This window comes from Cheilinus undulatus, linkage group 22 (genome assembly GCF_018320785.1).
Source record: "Cheilinus undulatus linkage group 22, ASM1832078v1, whole genome shotgun sequence".
NCBI classification, from domain to species: domain Eukaryota; kingdom Metazoa; phylum Chordata; class Actinopteri; order Labriformes; family Labridae; genus Cheilinus; species Cheilinus undulatus.
The window spans coordinates 31,095,314-31,116,530 of NC_054886.1; the positions used below are offsets into that span (position 1 = coordinate 31,095,314).

Consider the following 21,217-nt stretch of genomic DNA (forward strand, 5'->3'; position numbering starts at 1 on the left):
GTCACAAAAATCAGTGCAAGAAAATGCAAAGCAGCCAAAACCAGAAAAAAGAGTGCAAAAAGCAGCCAGAGCAGCAGATGCAGAACTGACCAGCCAGAGCAGCCAAAGCAGTGCAAAGGTGCTGAAGCAGCCACAGCAATTTAAAGCAGCGCAAAAAGGCAAAAGCAGTCAAAGCAGCATAAAAGTGCTGAAGCAGCAAATGCAGCCACAGCAGCACAAGGCAGCCAAAGCATCGTGTTCATTAGGGCTGACCATATTAAAACAATGCTAACCATTTTTAATATGGCACATACTTAAGAACATTTCCTTCAAATCATCAATGACTGTTTAATACAGAGCGTACTTGATTCACGGACGTGTACTACTGCCTCTGTTAAACTCCAAACATCACAGCTTTCTCTGTTCATTCAGGTCAAAATGTGGCATATATTTAATATGAAGTATCGTGTAGTTATAATACACTTAACTCCACATAGACTCAGCTTTGTAGTTATTGTGTTCTTGTTCTAAGGGACAGAAAATCATTTCAGAGGGCGTGTGAGACACAAAGAAAGGTGAGCTTCAATAACACGCACACAGAGGGAGCAGATAATGCCAGATGAAGATTGAAATGGGAGGAAGAATCAATATTTCCATTCAAACGTCTGTTTCATTTTCTACAGATTAGAGGAGACTGTTTCTCTCTGGTCCATCAACGACCAAACGACCAGCATCTACAACACCGTTAGAGAGAGGGAGAGAGAGAGAGATGGCCCAGCGGCCTCACCGTAGATGAAAATACTGGATGTGAGGCCATCGTGGTGTCTCCATAGGTAAGATCAGTTTGTGTAAACGGGTGAGTACATGTGCATACGTACATGCTAGTCCACTCTGTCTCTGTATTTTTCCATTTCCACTGTCCACAGTGTCCAAATAAACCGTCAACCCTGGGATGGCTGATAAAGAGAGAGAGAGAAAGAGAGCGTGTCAGTGTCACAATATTTGTCCTGTGTTATTGGAGCTCTGAGGCCACAGAGTCTTCTATAAACACCCAGCTGTGAATTATTCAACAAATAAACACATCAAACACCTCTCTCTCTCTCCCTCACACACACACGGAGACACACTTGACTATACACACGAAGAGTTTTCATCTTCCTTCCTAGAAAATGCCCCGTATATGTTTTTCTGTGTAAGGTCGGGGTGAACTGATGTGAGACGCAGCAAGAAATATTCAGGAAAATTTACCATGAGCAAGTGGGAGGGGGGTGATGCTGATACCCTGAAATGGGCAACAACAGGTGCAGGGTTCATTAGGCGTATACTCTATATCATCAGGTACTACAGATGTCATTGAAGTGGCACAGTTGCAAACGGTATGATGCTAAACCACATGATGCATGATGTCACTGCCTTATTGAAAGTTAAACGGCAGCTATATGCTGTTTTTGTTCATTGTGAGGTAAATTTTCCCACATCTATCAGCTACAGTGGCCTATGCTTCATTACAAGTATCACAATTAACACAAGTAACACATTTTTGCCCCTTAAAACCCATTTTGGCCACTTTCATCTAATTTTTACCACTTGTAACTGATTCCTGCTACTTTCAAAGTCCTATTTCACCACCTTTTGAACCAATTTTAGACATTTTTAACCCATTAAATTCTATTTTAAAGGACTGGGATTAAAATTTTTCAGAAGACTATTTACCACGGCACAAAGGAATGAAAAGAAAGGGTTTATTTGATAAGAGCTGTTATTATTCAGGTTTAAATAAAATATGGTTACATTTACAGTGGACCAGGATTTTGCTGACCTCCATGGTGCCCCAGTTTGTCTGGACTCCAGAAACCTCTCCCATTTATCCCCTCTTACAAGCAGCCTTGTCTGCACATGACTACTCTAGAATGTGCAACCACCATCAGGTTAGGGCTGAACGATTTAAGAAAATAATCTCATTGCGATTATTTTTTTCCAATTTTGCAATTGCGATTTAATGTGCAATTATTTTTAAATTCCTTATCCAATTCTTTTCCTCCAACACAAGTAAAACATTATTCTAGAACAATATTGAACAGATTGAACTGGGGCAAAACAATTTGCAATTGTTTTGACTTGTATTGAAAATTCATATCAAATGTTGCATTAAAGGGAATGATCAGTTTTATGGTACTCTTATTTTGAATAAGAAAAAACTTGAAAAAATAAGGAAAGTAGGATTTTTGCAAACTATTCTAAAAAATGACACTTAAATGTTTGAACGATGGGTGGAACATAGGCTTTCTCTGCTGCATAAAAACTGAATTAAACTGGTATTTTAACACAAATTTAAGGTCAAAGTAATATTGCACCTGTTGCTATTTGAAAATCGCAGTAGGACATATTGCGACTTAATCTAAAATTCAATTAATTGCCCAGCCCTACTTCAGGTACAGCGGGGGTCCCCAGTTTTTGGCACCTTTATTTCGGAGCACGATGAGAACCACTCTTTAAACTATTGGTTCCCAACCTGGAGCCCAGGACCTCTAGGTTGGGCCTTTAAAGAGAGAGAGAGAGATTATCAAAATTAGATACACAAATATGATGTTAAATCAGGATTTAACACTTATTCAATAGTTCTTTTGAAATACATGTTTAGTCCTGTGTTTTGTTAATTTAAATCAACGTTGATAGATGGGGGTGGGCAGTTTTTCTTAGACACAAATGGGTGGACTCCAAGGAAAATAGTTGGAGCCACCTCTTTGAACTCAACTTTTACTGTAACCCTCGATAATTCAGAACAGCTGCTGTAGAGAATTCTGAGCAGGACATATTTATTATCCACAGAACGTGTGTATTGCCATATATATTGTATTGTGGCCTCTCTATTGCGATATGTGTTGTATCACAAGTCTGTGGGAAATCCACAGTCTTACATTCATGCACGTAATAAAACTGCTTCATTATGTTTTCCATTCACCCTTAAATAATTCTGTTTTTTTGTTGATACAGTAAAAATGTAGAAATACACATAGCACTAATATGAAGGCAAATTTTCACACTGCTATCCTTATCACTTCTGTTCAAGGTGGCAGCAGCTCAGACTGTAAGGACTTGGTCTGGAAACTTGAGAAACGCCAGTTCAAGTCCTGTTTGGACCAAGTGGAAACACGTCCTCATGTGCCGCAGCCCTCCAAAGCTCTTCATTAGAGCCTTCTAGAGGCTTCTGTTTGTGCATGCATGGACTTCAGCTTAGGTGTGTTTAGCATGTTCAATAACAGAGTGTAAAAACTGAATTTCACCTTGAGGGATTAATTAGGTATATCTTCTTCTTCTGTCTCTTCTGCTTCTATTTTCTACGTCACGTCTTGTCCCCTGAGGCGGCCCCCTCCAGACAGAGAGTCTCCTGCCATGAGATGCATGTATGAACAACCAACATGGGAAGATTTTAGGGACAATCGTAGAAATTCTCAACAATAAAAATGAAAAAGGCTTGTATTACCTGAGCAAGAAAAACTACACCGAAAAATGTCGATGTGGCATGTGTACAAACGTATTCATACAAATACAAAAACATGATTTAAAACTCACAGAATAATCACACGCACACAGATGCTGACATGTCAAAAAGAGCCGATACCACAAAACAACCAACAAACATAAAAACAACAAATCTTAAAGAGTGTGGATTCAAACCCTTGAGGTTAAAAAATAAAAACTCTGATGGATTAAATTGGCTTTAGATATAGTTTAAAATACACACAGCACACAAACAGACCACTGCACTGAAAGTCAGCCTGAATGGATCTGACTGTTGGTCAGTTCAGAGGAAGGTGAAACTCAAACTGCTGCAACAACAATGAAAGGGTGACACCCACTGGTTGAAGGGGGTACTACATGCATACACCTGCTCTTTATTGCATTGAGTTCCATGTTTAATCATTTAAATTTCCTACCAGACAAAAGCACTGAAAAAAGTATATATATATATCCTGCCTGAAACTGGCTGAAACTTTCTGATAGATTATATATATTCTAATAGAAGGCATAAGGCCATAAGGCAATGGTATATGCTCAGGGCCTCGTGCTCCATGGAACCTCAAGATAACATGAGATGAACAACATACAGGAGGCATACACCTAAAACTCATTTCAGTGACTAAAACATGCATTTTGTGTGTGAATAAGGGGCAAGGGTAGATAAATGGGCATTAAAATACATGACAATTACCCAAAAAGTCACTTAGGAGGACCCCTGGCCCTGACAGCAAGGCCGAGGCCCCTAAAACAGTATCACTCAACCCTGATCAACCAAACAACCAAATGGTTGAAAAATACCTTTGAAAGAGACACGATCTAAGTAGTGAAAAGTGGCAATAAAAATAAGTTAAATTGAGAAAAATGTTTAAAAAGCAGCAAAGAAGTGGCAAAGCATGGGTGAAAAGAGGCAAACTAGGCATAAAATTGCAAAAACTGGGTAAAAACTGGCAAAAATGGAGAGAAAAATGAGGTACAGGTGGCAAAAATGTTAACCAAAAAAAAAAAAAAACAAATAAAAAAAAAAACGGTAAAAACGTTGCAAAAAAATGAGTGAAAAGTGACTAAAATGGGCAAAAAGCAGCAAGAGTGGAAAAAATGGGGAAAAGAAGTGGCATTCAATGGCAAAAGGCAGCTTAAATGGGCAAGAAGTGGTAAAAAAGGGTGAAAATTTTTCAAATACCAAAAAGGAAGGATGAAAGAGGCAAAAAATTGTTAAAAAAAAAGCCAAAATGGGATAAAAGAGGCTAAAAGAAGTGGCAAAATGGGCTTATAAAGCAGAAAAATGGATCAAAAGTGACAAAATAAGGAAAATATGGGATTGCAAATAATGGCAATAGAAATATACAGACAAAAAAAGGTTGACAAAGATATCGCTGCACAAGAGTGTAGCTTGCAGTGGATGGTTTCTGAGGTCAAAGTTTCCCTTTTTTAAGGTTTTCTGGGAGAAAAACTACTTCAAATGAAAACATTAAAGAGCCACAGATCATGACAAAAGAGCCACGTTTTTAGTATCACTGCCCTAAAACATCCCCAAAATATCTTCATATGAATCAGATTACACACAGGTAGAAACTAAAGACATACTGAAACAGAGAATGGTGGTTTACATAGTAAATTGGCATACAATAATTAAAAAACACGAAAGATTTGATATATTTTGATGTATTTAGATTGTATTTTATATATAAATTTCACCTGGCTTAAAAAACATAAAGCGCTGTTAGGTGTTTTTTTTTTCTTTCTTTTAAAGATTTGTGTGTTTCCTGTAGTTCTTTGGCTTTGTTATCAGAAAGAGATGCTCCAAAATATGCACTTCACCTACAATAATTTTTATAGCTAATTGGTGAAGGCTGTCAGGGTGTTTTTTTTTTTTTTTTTTGCCTAGGGCCTCCATATCCCTAATTAAATACCAGTAAGTTTGTTAAGCTTCTGAAATCATTGCTAACTTTTGTTTTAATCATTTTACTGTATTTAAGAGGGTGACATTTGGTTTGACTTAAGCTACAATTTGAAGAATTACTGCCTTTTAACTATGTTTACATTTTAATGTAATACTTCTACATCATGGGTTTGCAATTTTATGTGAAGCATAAGAAAACTGTTTAATCCCAAACGTGTGCAGAAAAATGACACCAAAAATGGCTAGCATAGATTAAACTGTATCTCCTACCTTTCAGGATGGTCAGGGGTAACGGTCCAATGATTCGGCATCAACTTCAATCCTCAATTTCAATCCCAAATCAAGCTTTTGAACACTTTTGTGACTGTTGTTTCTTACTATGAAACTCGAAGAAGTCAGCAAGAGTTTTTAAGCCAATCCTCCATCGTCGTAATGGTCACTTTTTCCATCTGCGTTCGCCATTGTTGGCAGTTTATTTTGTCACCTTTTAACGGCTGATTGACGGCGCCATGTTTGCTTGTCAAAGTTAGGTACCTACTTGTAAACAAAAACGGAGGAGGGCTACGTCTTCAGTAAAGACGGACAGTCTTATCATGTATTTTCCTCCTCATAACACACGTTTGAAACGTTTCTGAAAGTGTGTTGTAGAAAAAAACCTGCAAAACATTTGGAGAAGCTAAGCTATCTCTGGGCAACAGTTCCTCCAAAGGTCGGCGGTTGGAAGCAGGGTTGCCAGGTCTGTGTGACAAAACCAGCCCAATGACCGATAAAACTAGCCCAAAAACAGGCCCAAAGCTGAAATTCAAAATAATACAGTTAAAACCTCTGCCATACTGCATATATTGCTTGAGTGCCCGCAGACATTCTGCTTTTCTGTGGGTGGCGTGTATGTCTGTGTGCCATGTTCCATGTTTTCCTGCCTCTCTGCAGGTTGTTTTAGTTGTACTTGAGTGTAAATAGAGTAGTTTCTCTGCTACAGATATTAAATACTCATACACAAGACACAGGGGCGCAACCCCCCCCCCCCCTTAGAGCTGTGAGAAGCTTTTCAAATAGCTGATGAATTATGGGTGTCTGGATATCTATATTTCGTATTTGGACATTTACTGTAGTTATGTGACTCTGTAAACTTAAAGGGATGCTTTCTATTTTTTCTCTAATTGTTGATACCTCTAGCTAAAGGAGGAGGGTCGTCATGTTGTTTCTTTGCCCTGGGCCTCCAAATGGCTTAAACCGGCCCTGCCTCACACCTGCAGCTCCCCCTCACAGTTTGTTGCTTTCATTTTTCTGTTTCTGCCCTTTTGACAGTATTTATCGTTAGTACATTTAACATCAAATGAAACACCCACGTTTGGACAAGTTTTGCTCAATTTTACATTATTGTAAGATGTGATCCGTGTGTGTTTGGCTCGTTGATGATGATGCGCATCACAAAAGTCATCATCAAATACGAGTATGGGAGAGCATCAGCAGGAAATGACTGAAGAAATGTGTTAAAACGAGGGCATTAGAAGCTTCAACACCAGACAGCACACCTCTATGAAGGTATTATGGATTTACTGAAGAGACGCGCCTCAGCGGATGTCCTCTGCGCTCTTTTACACACATTCCTCCATCCTGGGCGCACCCGACGGTAATAATAACCAAGTTTTCATTTGAGTTTGGCAGGTAGTCTGCCTCCCTCTTGTGGTATACACGGTGCACTTTTTAAATATACCACAAGGCAATGTACTTCTGATATATTCATTAAAAAAAATAGCAGTTGGAAAATTAATGACACTTTAAGTGTGGGAATGAGCAACCAAAGTGCACAGAGTTTTTAAAGCACTTTTTATTCATTCATGGATGTGTCCAGCTCATAGTTTCAAAAGCAACTCTGACATAACACAGCCAGCATTTTATTCCAGAATAAAAATTTGTAAAAACGCACACAAAATGCAAAACAGTCGTACACACAGATCTGAAACCTCACCTTCTTCTTGGGCGTCCGTCAACAGGCACACACAAACACACTTTAAATAGCAGCTTTTGTACAGCATACACTAAACAATAATGGAAAATTACTGATAAAACAATCACGCAAACATAAATCACTGACATTTAAAACAAAAAAAGGGTACCTATTCATTCACTAAAGGGGGGCTACACTGAATCTGAGACTTCTGCTACTCAGTTTCCACAGTTGATATAAAACAGCTTGATTCAGTACAGCATTAAAAACATTACAGGTTCAAGCAACTCTCCTGAACATATTATAAATACAGGTCGAGTTTTAACTGTTTTAACCTCAGCATTCACGAAGGTCAATAAAAAAAACAAATCACTCTTAACTTAAAAGTCTCTGCTTTAAAGGGAATGAAATAAGGAAAAAACAAGACTTTCAAAAGAAGCAGAGATGATAAAAAAAACAACAAAAATACAGATTCACATTAAGGAGCAGAACAACTATAAATCTACAAATACATTCAGCTGAGAGACAAAGAGAAAGAAAAATCAAGTCTAATGTAATTTTCGAGGGTCAGGTTCTCCAAAATCACTTAAATATATTTAGGTAGTAAAAACAGGAATGTCTGGGAAACATCGGGGACTTGAAGAAGATGTTCTGATGGAGCGGCTTCCTAAGATCTACATAACTTTGAGATTCATTTCCATTTGTGTCTGCAGTACAAAAAGGACCATTTTCATATCAGTATTAAACCAGCTTATTTGTTAGTTATTTACAGAGCAGATGCAACATTTGCATTTATACACCTTTGAAACTGAGAGTAAAGTCTGCATGTTTTTGCAGACTTCTCCGCTTTTACAATGCATAATGAATAAACTGCAATGTGATTCTCTGAAATGCACATGTGGAGGGTGTACTGGATAATTGACTCCCTATGTTTTAGCCTCTTTGGCCTCCACACGAGAAATCGGATTGATAAAAATGTTTTTTGAAGTTAAGTTAATGGCTGATGACCTGAGCTAGTAGAATGACATACAAGCAGACTAAAGCGTTATTTTAGATGGTAACAGTTACATAAATGAGGACATAACAATTCTTACTGAATCTCGGGGGTTCTATATTGTTACATCATCCCTTTTTATCTGTTTGATTTAAAAAAACATTCAAGACCTTTGGAGTAAATCCACTGATTTACAGTCAAGCCAAGGAGCTTTCAGCTTTCAGGTAAGTTTATGTTGTCTCTATTGGCTTCAGAGGCTCAGAAATAAAGATTTAAGTAAACATTGAAATTCTGTTAAAAAAACACTACGATTTTAGAGGTTTTTAACAAATATATTTAGGTTTTAGTGGGTGATTTCTCAGGCCTCCTTGGGTCTGTGTGCAGGGCTTAGCGATCCAGAGCTAAAATGTCCCTTTAAACTTGAGTTTTTACAGCTAAGGTGACAAGAAAAGGGAAATAAAGCCTGTTGTTTCACAGAAGATTGAGCCATTAAAGATTCTGTGCTGTTTATGTTTTTTTGGACCGTTTTATGAAAGACATTTTCATGGTCTGGCCAGCAATGTGCGAGGATATGACAGAACGGCATTAAAACAAACCAACTGAAGAAAAAATGCAACTATTGTCTTTTGAATGCAGCTTTCTTTTCGTGGCAGGCGTAGGCACTAATTCAGTCTCCTCATTGAGTTTTGCAATGACGTTGGTTTTATACTCATTTTAGCGAGCTTGTGGGTTTAATTTTTGGGTGTCATGTGACCAAGACGTGTGAAGAGGTCACAACGCACAGACAGGTGACTCAACAGAAGAGGCTTCAGTTATGTTTCCAAGTAAAATGAAACATCTGTCAGAGAGATAGTCAATAAAATGGAATTAAAATAAGTTAAGTCTTCCTCTATGGCCTGGTACCGGTCCATGGCCCGGTGCTTATGGACTGCTGCTTTAAAGAACTACATCTAGTTATGTAGTCAGTCATTTTTTTAGATTTATGTTTCATCTATACTTGATAAAAAGTCTCTAAAAAAGAAAAAACTGCCAAAAACAGTGTTCTAAAATGTCCCAAATTACTTTCCTTTGACTTACTTTGCTTTTAAATCAATCAGACAGTGGTGCACACACCAAATCTAGCAGTTTTCAATAAATTTAACAAGAGAGCACATCATATTTTTGTAAAGATTGCTAAAGATATGGCTAATTTTAAAATGAAAAAGCATCCTAGTGACATTTCAAGTTGTTTATTAGCTGGCAGATGGTTTTGGCTGCTGTTTTAAGATATATTTTATTGTTTGACAGGCCTGGTTTAGACAAAAAAAGCTCTACATGTGTGTTTATGAGCTGACTTAAAATGGTTTAAGCTTTTTTAGAGCAGGGTTATCAACTACATTTGTACCAGGGCCGGCTTTTTCCTTCATAGGCACTCTGGGGGCCGAACTTTCAAATGAACTCAAAAATGTTTAACCCTTTACCTACTGACCCAGCGCTGGTGCTGTGTTTTATATGCCCGGAGTATTATTACTATAAATCTGTCAAAGTTTGTCCGATAAGAAAAATTTCAACGGCGTTGGAAAGCTGAGAATTGTGGGCATGCACACATATATGGTTCATTACAGTACTCGCAACCATATGACGTGGGCATTCATAGCAAAACACCAGAAGTATCGCCAGACCGCTACACAGATTCTCAACAGTGTAACTCCTCAAAAGTTTGCTCAATCTAAAAAATTCCAACGCTGACAGAGAGCTGAGAATCTGTGCTTTCATATGATTCGTGTTATATATATTACAGTAATGTCGAACAGCACCGTGAAAACGGCAGCTTTGGCAGAAGACAAGTGAGAAAGGAGAGTGAAGGAAGAGAGTAAAAGGAGAGCGAGCGAGAGTGGTGTTTTGTTTTCAAAAAATAGTGTTAGATAGTGGCATTTGTGTGTGTCTGTCATGTGCAATAACAACATGTTACTTGAGAATGTTGAGAATGCATTTTTCCACCTTTATTTGCACTAATTGTCGCCTATGTATATAGTTATCTTTTGCACTGTGTTTTGCACATCCAGAGTCCTAGACTCAAAAAAATGACTGGTGATCGTTCTAAACATGTATAGGTTCACATTTCAAATGTCAAATCAAAACTTCATGAGCAATAACAAAACTTCTCCTCATAAAAGCCATGAAAAACAAATCAGTTTTTGTGTTTTTCTTCTTTTAAACTGCTGACAATTCCATATAATGTGCAATAATCATTAACCAGATGTTGAAAAGTCAAGTTCAAGTACCCCTGGGAAAAGGGACCAAAGCTCTCAGATTTAGGGCATTTCCTGACTATTTTACAGCCATAATAACAAAATATGTCCAAATCGCCATTTTTAGACTCAGTAGATAAAGAGTTAAATGGTCTAATCAACATGTTTTTGTTTAAATATTTGTATTTTCCTTCCAACAGTGTGCTCAGTCCCTGCACCACAGCCAGCCACCAGGGGGCGATAGAGATATTTTCAAAGAATATTTCTGGAGTTGTCATGTCGCCCATCACTGGGTTTGATGCTAAAAAAATACTGTAAAAGAGATAAGAAGGAAAACTGCACTCCCAAAACACCAGAAGCCCAAAGTTGATGGCAGTTTTTATCAAGAAAGGACTGATAATATGTTTAACTTCCATTATATTGGCTAGTAACAGCTGACTGGTGAATTTCTGAAAAATAGATGAAACATTAAGTCATTCCTGATGAAACTGTTTCAATCTCAAATGTTTTTGGAGTTACCACCACATATTTTCCTCTTGACATCATCTGAATCTAATGAAGTTCTAGGGGCCAGATGGGAAGATTTATTGGCTATTGCTAGCATGCAAGCTAACGTCCCATACAACGGTTGAAAATTCTTTTTATCCAGTAAAAGTTTGTTGATAACCTTGAGAAATGACTGATTGATAAATGTAAACGTTGATATGGTAAGAGTTAATATCCAACATTATTTGATTCCTGTTTGCCACCACAGCATAGATAAGTTTCTGCAGTTTCAGATGGATCCATTCTTCTTCTAGGCCCCTGTTTCATGAACTTTCATTGAAGCTTTGATTCTGTATGGAGATCTTAAAAGTAATGAGGTTGTATGATTTTGCATTGAAAATTGGTTGAGAAAGTATTGAACATTTTGAAAAACCTCCTGATAAAAGGCAGGAAATATAAACAGCTGTTAAATTAAATTAAAGTTCTTCAAAATAAAATTACTCTGAACAACTGCAACAAACTGAAAATTGACTTTAAAACTGTGTAACAGTACCAAATCTTGTTGATTGAATTCACTGTCTTGAACTTTTGTTTTGAAGACAGTTGAATACCTTTAAAAAAGCTGCAGATTCTTCTACTAACAGTTTAGTTTCACTGGAGATAAATGATCCAGGACTCACAGCTCCGTCTTCAGAGGCACCTGAGGCTGGATCTCCTCGTCTGACGTCACCCCTCCTCCGTCCACCTTCTCCACCGGAGCTTTGCTCTTCTTCTTCTTCTTCGCCTTCGTCTCCTTCTTCTTCTTCTTCGTCGTCTTCTCGCCCTCCGAGCTGCCGTCTCCTCCCTCCTCTCCCTCCTCGCTCTTCCCCTTTCCCTTCTTTCCTCCCTTCTTCTTTTTCTTCTTCTTCTTGTCCTCGGCGATGGCGGCCTGGTCGCCCTTCTTCTGCTTCATGTAGTTCTCTTTCAGGCATTCTGGAGGAGAAAGTGAAAGAAAAACGGTGAAAAAAAGTGAAAGAACAGGACAATGGAGGGAGGATGAAAGCATAAAGACTGAAAAGATGGGGTTAACAAATGAACAACAAAAAAGAGACAGGGAAAAAAAAGGAAGGAAACGGCAAGAAATGTTTATTAAGAGAACACCACAGAAGAGTTACAACACTAAGAGTAAATACACAGCAAAAGACATTAGAAATCAAATAAAGTTTAAAGATCCTGACTACAGTCTAACCTAACAGACACAGATCTTCACAGTAGTTATCTTAATCATTGATAGAATCCAAAAATACCAGTGCAAACACATGTACAAGTATCTTTGGTTGTTGTATAGTCATATTAATCAGGCATGGTTGTGCAAATTCCCAAGGCACACCATTTGAGAACCAGTGAGCCAGAACATAAACAACCGACTGTATCAGAGCTGGTGAAGTTTCATCCGAATCTCACTTTTGTGCTTCAAACTAAATATGAAAATAAAAAGCATAAAAAACTGGCAAAATCTTTCGACAAATTTAAAAACTGAAAACAGCTGCAACATTAAAGATCTTATGGTCTCGCATTTAAGACTTTAAAAAGCCTTTAGTTTTGATAGATTGATTGATCAACTTCTAATACTTTGTCAGACCCTGCAGACACTGATAACCACGGAAAAAGGAACTTGTTATGGATTGAAAACAAAGTAAAAGAAGTAAAAAGGTAAATGTTTGATAGCACAGATGACCTCTGACATGTCCTCTGAGCTGCGAGTTTTAAAGTGAAACGAGACATTAAGGAGCATTGGTGGACTTATTTTAAATCCCTGTGACTGCAGGGAGATGCTGATGTGTGTTTAAAGGGACAATAAAGTATGGGATTCATGCAATTAGGAATGCACTTATTATGAATTGAGAACAATGCATTAATGCTGGAATATCTAATTTCATTGTTTTGTTTTCACATTTTTGCAATAAAAACAGAACCTTCTTTAAGGCAGCCTTACACCCAATGACTTTTCCACTGATTTCAAAGTCGCAGACAAAATTCCAGAGTCAGTGTAAAATCATGGGAGTCTTTCTTAAGTCTCAGCTTCTCCTGTTGACTTAGTCGTTAGGTGTAAGGTGGTCATAAGACTTGATTTTAGCCGTTTTAAGGCGGTCTTTCTTCAGTGTAGGCGTTACGATAATATCAAACATGTTTGATATTGATGTAAGTCTTTAGTCTGGTCCAGAGCAAATTGTGTTTCTTAGTGATGCAACCGTCATCTCCGACCAATGGGAGATGGTGTTATGCATAAGCACATTAAACCACTTCTGCTCAGAGCTGCAGTCAGATCTTTGCACTGTGTATTTGTGTTTCTTGTCTGTCACTGGGATTTTCAAAGTAAAAGCCTGATCAGTTAGTTTCTGTGGCGAGACAACTCGGGATTTCATACAGTACTTTTACTCTGAAGTGTTTCCGGGTTAGTTCCTCGGTTGTTGCAGTAGCATGCAAAGCTGCTTCTGCGTTTAACTTTCCTTTCATTTCTACTCGATGTAAATGATTTAAAAACATCGGATTATAAGAGATATTAACAAAATTGTCATCTCCATCTCTTTCTACATCCTGTTCTCTGCTTAAAAAAATGTTGAGAATTTCCACCAGATGCATGATGGGAAATAGTCTCATAAGGAATTGTATTCTAACCTTGTAGTTAGTGACCCACAGTCTTTGCAGAATCTCAGTCTGAGACTAAAAACTCAACCGCTTGCTGCCAAATTGTGTTCAGATGTGAGAGGGTCTCAGGTGTCAGTCTGTTTAGAGTCTTTTAAAAGTTTGCGCAACGTCCTCTGGTGTAAGGCCAGCCTTAAGTGGCTGTTAAAACTTCAGGAAATCTGTACTCTTTGGTTCTGTCCCATTTCAGAGTCTGCAGCTGACAGTGTTCATTTGAAGGCCGATTGCATAACAGCAGAGCATCGAAGGCTGCTCCAAATATGGCCTTCTACCTTGTCAAACATAAGACTCATCCAGTGAATCCTCCATGGTCTTCATGAATAAATAACAGAGAATAAATCTACATTTGTGGATGAATTGTTTGGTGATCAGAGTCAGGGTTAATGTATACCAGCTTGTTATGGTGCGATTGTAAAGGTTGTGAGATGACAGGGCTGGCTAGTGACCCAGAGGGGAATCCTTTGTAGGCCAGGCTATTTTTCATTTCAGTTCAGTCTGGTTCTTCTGAGGGCTGCAGCCAGAATTTATTCTACAGTAATACCTCAGAATATGTCCATGTAAACACAGCACTAACAAAATACTGTAGAGAAAACAAAAAGGGGAAAATAAATCAGGTTTAAGGGAAAGAAAAGGGGGTAACATATACCTGTGTCCTGTCCTTTGAGAACGTGTTTCTCACACAGGTATGTGGTCAGGTCCTCCTCCTGGCTCCCTTTGTACCAGTCCTCAATCACCTCCTCATACTGCTCCACCAGCCCGTCACACTGACACAAACATGTACATGTCACCACAATAAAAGCACAACTCATGTTTGACACTTTTGCACCTGTGCAGATTTACAAGACATTTTAGCCCACTAGCAGCATCATTCTGAAGTTATAATGTAGTAGCTTTGCAATAGAAGAAAGAAAAGGAACAAAACTGAACAAAGTTGAAGTGTTAAGTTTAAGAGCATGGTTGCACCTGTTTCTTTAGGTCAGCGACCTCAGCTGAAGTCTCGTTCCACAGCTCGTAGGGGATATCCATGACCACGTTCACGCCTTTGTTCACTAAACCATGGAGGGTGGAGAACGTCTCCGACATGCCCTGCACATGACCATGCACAGATTTAACAGAGATGTCAACAGAGCATGATGGGAAACTAAAAAAATGAGCAAAGAGACACTAAAATGTGTAGCTGAGATTAGGGATTTCTCTGAGCTGCAAACCTTTAAGACAGCATGCACAGATCAACAAGTCTTTGGTTATTTAATGTGGGAATCTTACATCTTATACTGTGTTTCTACTTAAATAAATTTATTTAAATGACTTAACATACAGCGAACAGTGAAGTGATACAAGGCAAATATTTTCTGATTCGTGCAGACTGACCTTGGCGAAGCGGTTGCTTCCACTTCTCTCTTTGTGCAGGTTGTACTCCAGCAGCCTCTGACACACATTTTCTACAACCTCGATGAATCTCAGGTCTCTGTGGAGGAACAAGGAGATGAAAAAGGCAAAAGACAAGATTAATAGGTTTTTTCACACTAATGGTGTCAGTTTAATCTCTTGTAAAGCAGACTTCAGAGTGGCTGTCTTTGACAGCACTTTATCAGGGCTTCTTTTATCAATGAGGCTTGTTTTAGCAGAGTTTGCTTTTTTGTTTTATGCTGTGCATTGGTTTTACTGTTATTTGTTTTTTATGAGTGGAAAGCTAGAACTCCTGTCTGCACAACAGATACATTGTAAGGTATTAATGAAGACACCATAAACCTTCAAATCTTATCAACCTTTCAGCCCTGTAAAAAACACTTTAACTGACTTTTATTTCTGGCGCTGTCAAAGGGATCCAAATCAAACCATTTAGCTGAGTCTTAAGGCTTGGCCAATTGAGAACCAGTCCCAGTGTAAAGCCAGCCTAAATCCTGATTTATGTTTCTGTGTTTAATCTGCGTGACAGCGTATGAAGTGAGACAGTAAAGAAACGAAACTGTGGCAGCCACGCCAATGACTCGATGCCAACTGGCTAACTGCTAATGTCACAGTAGCTGCGTTTCCATTACACTTACAAATGGACCTTGCAAAGCAGATGGATACTTTGGGTGGATCTTGCAAAGCTCCCGTCTGAACCGTTTAGGCCCTGTTAGAAAGTGACAGGACCAATCAGCGTCACATGTTTTGTTGTTCTGATTGGCCTGTAAATATGTGACACACAGAACGTTCATCCAATCAGCCTCCGAGTTTTTTTCAAACGCTATCTATGAGTGGCTTTCCAGATGGATGTGTGAAACAAATCCATCTAACATGCCAGGTTATGCAAAATCTGAACAGCGCAATAAAAAACTGGTAATGGAAACACCTGAATTATGAAAAAAATACCTCTTAAATATTAGGGGTGCACCGATCAATTGGCCAAAATCGGTATTGGTGCTGATTTCCTTAATTTTAGGAGATCGGCAATCGGCCGATCCTTGTAAATAAAATCGGTGGATAAGATCGGTTTCATATGCCTCTACCTACTAAAATGTGAAAAATGAAAGACTAAAGGAGCTGATATAATTTAGTAGTTTGGACAGCAATGCTTTAAACTTTTCATTTATATCTGAGAGAACTACCTCGTGCAGTTAAAACAACAAGTTTGTATTGTTTCACGGGTATTGTTCAGTGTTATTCAATAAAATAAGATGGGAACGTTGAAGGTGTATGCTGTCAGTTATAAAAAAAAAACAGTACCGGCCAAATTGGAATTGGCAGGTCAGGCTTTTTAAAGATCGGTGATTGGTGATCGGCCAGAAAATTGCAATAGGTGCACCCCTATTAAATATCACTCAAAATTTTTTACTCTGATTGATATTGATATTGAAATGTATAGCAAAAGTGTAAAGGAAACACTTTTTCCACATTTGCACGTCACAGGATGTAACGTACAGGGTCACGTGACCAGTTCACTCTGAGACAACATGGTGCGGTACATGTGGACAGAAGAGGAGACGAAACTTTTCTTAATATCATACTTAAACCCTTATTTGTGGCCTTCGCCGTAGACTTTGCCTCTGAATTATCATCCATTGCCAACATGCAACACCCAAAACACCCTTCACCCGCAATTTCCACACAGGACGACTGTGTCGCGCACCGAAGCTCTGCGGGTTTGCTACGACTAAGGGTGAGCGACCTTGATCACCGGAAGCAAGTCCAGAGCACTGCGCCGTGGCGCGAAAGCCCTGATCAGTGGGCAAAGATCACGGGAGAACTGCGAGTTCATGCAGAAATAGTATGTCAACAGCAGACTATTTTACCTTTTGGAGTTAATTCGTCATCCTTTCCGGTATAAGTCCATGATGGTATTGCTTCCCTCATTGGGTGAGTACATTAGGAAGTTAAAAGGTTAATGTTTGCTTAAAGGATCTGTGGTTTTAAAAGTTAACTTCTCCATTGTAGCCCTGTGACCCACTGACCTCTTGCTGACCATTGGCTCTTGCTGCAGGATGAGACGTAACGTTGACATACTGATGATTTGCGACTGGGAGTCCGTGCATTAGTGTTGTGTTTTGAAAGAACCGGATATTCTACGATTGTGACTTCCTCTGGTGCTTTCTGATCGGCGGGTATTGACACGGTTTGTTCGCGGCCAGCTCTGAAAATAGACTTGTAGCGTATCTCGAATGACGCAGAGCAGAGTGGCACTCAAGGGACGCGCCACTGCCGGACTGTGGAAATGCTCTGATAGAGTGGCTGAAACCTCTCTAAGAGGCTTATGGAGAAGATGCAATATTGCGAGTCTTCGAGTGGCACAAACACTTAAAGAGATTCCATGAAGACGGCTGAGAACACTGACAGAGTGAACCAGCTGGTGCAGACAATCGCAGGTTGATGTGCCTGATAGTGAAGGGGATCAGCCTGAACCGGGGGGTCAGTGCGGACCATCTTGGAGCTGGGGATGAGGAAGGTGGCGCCGAGATAGTGACCAAGCTTTCGTCGGACGACCAGAAGGAGCACCGGGTCAATGTTTGTCGAGACTTTCTGGAGAAGACCGGTGACCTGATGATCCTTCTGGTCCGACAAAAAGTTAATGAGGGATGCAATGACATCAGAACCATGTTAAAAATCTTCTACTAGTGACTGGATTGAGGATTTAGAAAATGATGAGTAATCAACATTTTAAAGGTAAAGACATTTATAACTACATTTATACAATCTTGTGAAACTGAAATGCTGGTAGCCTCCATCATTAAAGAGTGAACTTAAATACGATATTATAAAAACTGCTCTTCATCTTCTGTCAGGCTAAAAGGCAGAGCTGTTATCACACCCCCACCAACACCTGCTCAGCAGCTTCCCTGTTCTATTAAAAGTTCCTCCACAGGAACTGAGACCTGACCAAGTTCCTGTCCCCTGCTGCCGTTCTGTGACACAGAGAGAGAAAGATCCAGAAAACCTCCACAGGCAGCAGGATGGAGGATCAGTTTCTACTGTAGGGCTTCACAACACACCTGTCTTCTTTGCCACATCTGATACCTCACATAAATTCACAACAGGGAGAATTAAAGACGGTAAAATCAAACTTACGATTTGACGTATTTGATGGGTGGCGCCCCCTTGCTGTCGATGAAGCGGTAGTTTCTGTCGATGACTTCCTTTGTTTTCCCCGTCTCATCGAACGCCGACTTCATCTCAATGCTGACAAACTTACACACTGGACACAGAAAGAGACAGAGTGTGTTTACCCGGCTTTACATCACACTCTGCAAACATCACAAGACTGCAGGTTTCTATGAAGTATTTACAGCTAGAAACACTTTTTTAATCTGAGTCTACTTAAGTTTCCTGAATAGAAAATTAATAATGCTGTTTTAAAGCTTTTTTGTCTGGGCCTTTTTTACCACTGGTGATACGCCAAAGACCACTGACGGTTGTCAGACCCTTAAGACATCCACAATGTGACCAGAGGCTTGTAGCAACCCTACTACCCACCCGGATGGTTCACAAGGTCATTAGTTCCCAAACTTTTTTCCATTCATTATTGCTTATCTAGTCTGCCCTCTGTGTCGTCCTCAGATGACTGGTTGAGCTGATGGCTGGTGCTAGCTTGGATGACGTCAATCCTGGACTTAATCTGGTCCTAACCTCGCACTTTTGGTTTAACAAGCCTGAAAGAAGTCCTGTCACTCTCTCATAGGCCCCTTGGGCCTTCAGTGGCCGTCTGGTCTGGAACAATGTGTTTCTTTCTTATTATCTAAGCGTGAGTTACTGTGACCTTAGCGTTTTTACCATCCAGTGGCTGGTAAAGCCTTGTTGCACAGGGTGAGTGTTATGGGGTGGAGCCCACCATGTGGCTATTATGTGTACTGCAGGCGAAATGTTACATTAAATATTGAACCAAAGAAATTCTGAAAACCTAAAGAAAATCTCCCATGACCTAACTGTGAGTTCTGACCTAGACTTTTGAAATGAGTACCCTAGGCCATATTTCTTCACATCAACCCCTTACTCTGGGGAGTTTATTTTTTTTCAAAAGATTATTTTCCCAAGGGCTGCACGTCGGCGCAGGGGTTAGCGCTGTTGCCTCAAAGCAAGCAGGTTCCTGGTTTCACTTCCCAGTCAGGGCCTTCCTGTGCAGAGTTTGCATGTTCTCCCCGTGCATGTGTGGGTTCTCTCCGGGTACTCTGGCTTCCTCCCACCACCAAAAACATGCTCATTAGGTTAACTGGTGACTCTAAATGGGCCATAGGTGTGAGTGTGAGCGTGCCTGATTGTCTGTCTCTATATGTCAGCCCCGTATTGACTGACTGGCAACAAGTCCAGGGTGTACCTCGCCTCTCACCCAGTGACAGCTGGGATAGGCTCCAACCCCCCCTTCCAACGGGATAAGCGGTATAGAAAAAAGATGGATGGATTATTTTCCCAGGACATCCAGAGCATCCAGGGTTGAGTCAATTCTCCTTCCTGTCTAATGATGCCTTCAGGCAGCTTACACGCCACATCTACGCCTTACTTCAGCCTCAGTTTTGGTCCAAACGTACCTAAAAGTTCCCTGCAGTACTGTAAATAGGTTCTTTGCAGATGACATTACACAGCAGTGGAGAACTCCCAATGGGGGGAAAGTAGTGGTTTACGACTGTATAGATCGCCTCCACGCCCGGTAAATCTGTAAAACTGTGGTAAAAACCACATCTTTGTAAAGTGTAGAACTTCAAACTCAATGTATGAAGAAATTTTTCGAGTATAACACAGCGTACCAATCCATTTAGAGGTGTAAAGAACCAACTTTCCTCCATTCCCATTTATTCCTAATGGCTGTCCCCCACTTCGCATGATTGGAAACAACCTATTACAAAAAATTGCCGAAACACATCTTTTCATTTTTATAGCATTACTAAATCATAGAATTTTGAAAATAAGGTCAAGAATGAGATTGGTTTTGAAAACATTTATTTTAACTAGTCCCTTATTTTTTTTTAGATTTAATGCATGTATTTACCAATTGTGGTGACACAATGTAATGCAAAATATCTAATGAAATGCAAAAAACATTATAAAAACCTAAAAGGCATTTCACAAAACACAAAAATATTAATGAAAAATAACTTATTAAATGTATTTGAGTTTCAGGAGATGTCATTGCGTCACATGAAGTGTTTTTATGTTTGATTCATTCATAAAAATGTTTTCTGGTTGACCTCTAGGGTCAGGGTGTTTCTCCTTTACCTGGTCCATTAATAACGTTTACTCCAGATCTGTAGACAACGGAGGACACAGCTGACATAGAAAAGCTAAATGTAAACATTGGTTTGACTTGTTTACAGCTCCAGCCTACCAACGTAACGGCTTCTTGTGTTTATATGTCGACAGAAACTGAACCTAAAGTGATCATATTTCATTAATTATCATTTTGTGTCACTCTGGACCTCATTGGACCATTCTTTGTTCACCAAAAGCGGCTAACTGTCACATTTACCTTCACATTTGTTTGGAAGATGAACCCAATCATCGTCTCCTCCGCCTTTTCCCGCTACAACCGACGAAATGACCAACAAAAACGACACAAATCCCGCTGAAATCATCTCACCGGTTCCGTCTGACTCCTGTTCTACTTCTAAAAGTCTGTTTTTGTCGTTAAAAGGCCCTCAACTGTCTGTTATCTCTCTGTTCCCACATCCTCCTCTGCTTCATCACAGCTGCACTGTCTGACAGTGAGCACTTCCGCTTGGGGCGCGGCGCACGCTCAGATGGGGGACCAATCAGCGAGGAAGAAGTGGCAACGGTTGGACCAATCAGAGGCAGAGGAGGGCCAAAGAGGCAGTAAAATTAAAGAGGTATCACTCTGCGCACTTTTTTGGTGGTATAAAATACCGTGTATGCTTATTTTGTTGGTTTCTGGGCCGTTTTTGTATTTAATTTGAAATATTTAAGAATATGAGGGCATTGTTCCAACACAAAGATACTTTTAATAAACAAGCATATATTTTAAATAATCAATAATGAAGTCA

At 39.5% G+C, this 21,217-nt stretch overlaps 1 protein-coding gene and 1 long non-coding RNA gene across 2 annotated transcripts; both read right to left on the reverse strand.

Annotated features, from left to right (window-relative positions):
• Nucleotides 1–850: 850 nt before the first annotated feature.
• Nucleotides 851–6,050, reverse strand: LOC121504900. Its single transcript, XR_005991489.1, has 3 exons — nucleotides 5,672–6,050; nucleotides 3,264–3,367; nucleotides 851–935 (listed from the first exon to the last, which is right to left on the reverse strand). It is a non-coding gene; the product is annotated as an uncharacterized LOC121504900 (long non-coding RNA).
• Nucleotides 6,051–10,588: 4,538 nt separating this feature from the next.
• On the reverse strand, nucleotides 10,589–20,913 carry cnpy3 (canopy FGF signaling regulator 3). The gene is made up of 6 exons (XM_041778846.1): nucleotides 20,686–20,913; nucleotides 18,297–18,423; nucleotides 15,120–15,216; nucleotides 14,712–14,834; nucleotides 14,395–14,512; nucleotides 10,589–12,035 (listed from the first exon to the last, which is right to left on the reverse strand). Exons 1-6 carry the CDS (start codon nucleotides 20,789–20,791, stop codon nucleotides 11,740–11,742), a joined length of 867 nt encoding a protein of 288 aa, XP_041634780.1. The 5' UTR covers nucleotides 20,792–20,913; the 3' UTR covers nucleotides 10,589–11,739.
• Between the last annotated feature and the right edge of the window lie 304 nt (nucleotides 20,914–21,217).

Coding starts and splice junctions, on each gene's coding strand:
- cnpy3 (XM_041778846.1), bottom strand. CDS start 20,791: ATGATTTCAGCGGGATTTGTGTCGTTTTTGTTGGTCATTTCGTCGGTT. Junction 14,835..15,119: donor GAAGCAACCGCTTCGCCAAG/GTCAGTCTGCAC, acceptor GGTCATGTGCAG/GGCATGTCGGAGACGTTCTC. Junction 14,513..14,711: donor TCGCTGACCTAAAGAAACAG/GTGCAACCATGC, acceptor TGTTTGTGTCAG/TGTGACGGGCTGGTGGAGCA.